General features: G+C 34.7%; 1 protein-coding gene across 1 annotated transcript in view; it reads left to right on the top strand.

The window, feature by feature from the left end:
• CCDC30 (coiled-coil domain containing 30) overlaps positions 1-3,595 on the top strand; it is a 113,863-nt gene that overhangs the window by 62,001 nt on the left and 48,267 nt on the right. Inside the window, exon 8 of the mRNA XM_011377981.2 lies at positions 2,437-2,613. Within this exon, the coding sequence (XP_011376283.2) occupies positions 2,437-2,613 (177 nt within the window). The remainder of the gene's footprint in view (positions 1-2,436; positions 2,614-3,595) is intronic.

The following is a 3,595-nucleotide window of genomic DNA, read 5'->3' as shown; positions in this document are numbered from 1 at the left end:
TGCGGAGAAATTCAAAGAAAGCATACAGTTTTCACGTCAAACTAAAGACTAGTAAGCTGGCTCCCAGAAGTCCTTCCGGGGTGTCTGTCATAGATTATCTTGGTGAATTTATTCAAGGTTGGGCCCTTAGGCTTACAGGTTCCAAAACTTGATGTATTTGTCTCCTTGAATAGATTTGTGTCTTGGGGTTAAACTGACATTAAACCAAACACTCAAAACTATTGAGTAAAATCAGAATGTCAATTAGTTATTCTTCTGTAATAATTAATTATGAACATAACTTGAACATGTTTAAATAAACAGTTGCATTTACCTGTAGGGAGCTAAGAATGACAAATCAAAATCTGAAGGAAGTTTGATAAGTAGGGATTCAGAACAAGCAGACTTATTTCAATGATTGATACACTCACATATTTTGATAGCCTGTTTTATCCACATTCACTAGATGAGAATATTTAAAACCAGTAGTCCTTAACTCTGTTTCCATAATATGAATCATCTTGTCATTGGGACCAGTATGTGAACTTGGTTCGTATTAAATTTTTATTTTATTAAGATAATATTTTAAAATATTATCTTAGACTTTTAAGATAAAATAGATAAAATTAAGGTAAAATAAATCTAGTAAAATAGATTTTTAGCCTATAAAATTAAGAAAATGCTGGTTCCAGCTTGTTTTACTTTAATTCTTAAGGAATTATAAATGATAAATTCCTTAAGATGGAAGAGAAATTAGACATCATCTGGTCTTATAACTTTAATTTGCAGATGAGTAAACTGAGACTCTGAGAGGATAATTGGCTTAATAAATCTGTTGATTGCACAAAAAAGGACCCCTGTGTCCTTTAGTTTGTGCTCTTACATTGTTCCTAGTAGCCAGAGGGAGTCTTTATGCCTCTGCACTTTAATGGGAAATAATTTACATAGTGGGGAAAAAATAGAGGCTCTTTATGTTGGCCGTTTGACCTGCTGAGTGGTAGTTTTGTAATAAAATTTGCATATCTATTCTGGCAAAGTGGCTTGACTGGAAAATGTAGACAGGGAGAACTGCCATTCTGACTTTTCTCATCTTCAGAACAAGCTAAAAACATTTGTGCCTTTGTCCCATTGGTATAAATGGGTTCTTCTCTTTTGCATCTCTGTTTTGGTATGTAAAATGGCTATATAAGCTGCTGATAACTAATTAATTATTTAAAATCTGCTGTATTAATGGTTAAATAAGAAGCTAGAGTGGTGATCCAGGCTTTCCAGGCTTTAGGAGAACTCTTATTTTCAGATAGAAGAAGATAGTTAAAATAAGGAAAGTTAAGTACCTTCAGCAGTAATGGGTAATGTTATTGAGTGCTTATGTGCCAGGCATCGTGCTAAGTCCTTGCTTGCATGAATTATCTTACTTACCCTTTACTCTATCTAGTAGTTATCATTGATTTTCCCATTTTAAAATGAGAAAAATGAAATGTAGAAAGACGATGTAACTTTTCTAAGATTACCCAATTACTAAGTGATCGATTCAGGACTGAAACCCAGATAGATCCAACTCCAAAGCTAGGGTTCCGATAATTGTATTATAATTCCATTAAAGAGTTTTCTCTAGGAATCTTAGACACTTGCATCTCTAAGAAAAGCAAATTGAATTTAGATCACTTTTCTGACTAAACCAAGACAGGAATTTAAGGGTTAACAGGACTTGGGAAATTCTGTATTGCAATTCTGTTATAAGCAAGATAGAAATAGAATGATGATATGGACTTTTCAGAAAGCATACTGGACCAGGACAGAAAAGCATACTGGACCAGGACTCAGGAAACTCTTAATTATATATTATCTATTGAATTGGATAAAGTTGAATTCTTTTTCTACTCAGTACTTGTGTGTGCCTACCTTTGAGAAGACCCAAATGACTCTTTCTTTGGTCACAGCATTTTATTGTACTCCAGGGACCTGACAGGAAAATGTGTTGTTGAGTAGTATCTGAAGAAGAATCATCAGGCAGTAAAAGTGATGAGGAAGGCTAGAAATGTAATCTCTCTTGCTAAATGTTCTCTTTCCTTTTGCCAACAGACAGCCCCCCAACACACACATACACAAATACAACACATACACATTCACACTCTACTTCTTCACATATTGGCTGTTATAACTCCTTTAAAGCATGTTTTACTCCAAATCATCAATGCTTCTGTTCCCCTTCACTGATATGAGAAATATGAAAATTAATTGTCTATGCTTAACTGCTTTTGTTCACATAATTTCTTTCATACTTTCACTCTACTATTAAATTATATGAACATGTACCAACTAGCTATAAATATAAAAGAATAATTTGTTGTAGATAAGCCAACTCCAAAAACATTTACATGTGAATAATCACATCTGACAGTTCTGGTTCTGACAGTTCAAGTTGTCTATGTTTCTCTTTTAAAATGTTTGTTTTAGTATTCGTCATCTGGAGAAAAACTGAAATACCAGCAGCAAGAGGAACTACAACTTCGCCAGAATATGCACCGGCTCCAGATTCTGTGCAACTCAGCTGAAAAAGAGCTTAGATATGAGCGAGGAAAGAACTTGGACTTAAAGCAACATAATAGCTTACTTCAGGAAGAAAACATGAAGGTAACTCCAGTGAGCACATCCATTATTAAAGTGTCTCAATTGTTCAGTTGGCCCTGGGAGTAAATGAATCAAAATTCCTCAACTTTATAATCCATGGATAGTGGACAATGTGAGCTCTCTGGTAACTCAGTTCTTTAACTTTTCTATACCAAGTAGATATACAGCTCTGTTGTCTCTCTGCTGCTGAAGGTGTGTGTATGCTGTCAACTTGCAAATATGAAAAGTTTTTAAATTATACAATCTTTTGAAATTATTACCTAAAATTTTAGCACTTACTAAATTTTAATGACCTGAGCCTAAACTCTGGTTGTCTTGCCCCAGTTTTATATCTAAATTTATTTATCTCTAATAGATATATCTATTATTATTGGTTGAATCAAATGTCAACTGTATCGAAGTATAATTCATAGGAGGGCAAAGTTGTTCTTTCTGATAAGAGAGCATCAAAAGTTAGAGGAACATCCCCCAAACATGCTTGTTTTAAAATAATCTATGTAGAACTGCTATTCACATTCTCATTTGAATGTTATAAACCACATTAATGTTTAATTGAACTACCACGTAAAATAGTACTTCCTTTTAATTGTGGTTCAATTCTGTAAATATGTATTAGGGACCTGGTTTCTGTGAGCCCCCATCTAAGGTTCTGAAATGCAACATTCAACAAATATTTATTGAGCATCAGTCATAAGCTGGGCAGGCAATCTTGTCCACACTGAGGGTTTACTGGTAGGCAAAACAGACACAACCCTTATCCCCTGGTGCAGGGGTCAGCAAACTTTGGCCATGGGTCAAATACTGCCTGCCTTCTGTTTTCTTAAATAAAGTTTTATTGGCACACCCCATACCTATTTGTTTAGGTATTATCAATGGCTGCTTTTGCACAGTGACAGCAGATTTGAGTAGCTGTGACAGAGACCATATACCTCACAAAGGCTAAAGTATTTCCTATCTGGCCCTTTATAGGAAAAGTTTGCCAACC

This window comes from Pteropus vampyrus, unplaced genomic scaffold, assembly GCF_000151845.1.
Source record: "Pteropus vampyrus isolate Shadow unplaced genomic scaffold, Pvam_2.0 Scaffold326, whole genome shotgun sequence".
Classification (NCBI taxonomy): Eukaryota; Metazoa; Chordata; class Mammalia; order Chiroptera; family Pteropodidae; genus Pteropus; species Pteropus vampyrus.
Note: the sequence above shows the minus strand (reverse complement) of the source record. Positions and strands in the feature narration are given on the sequence as shown.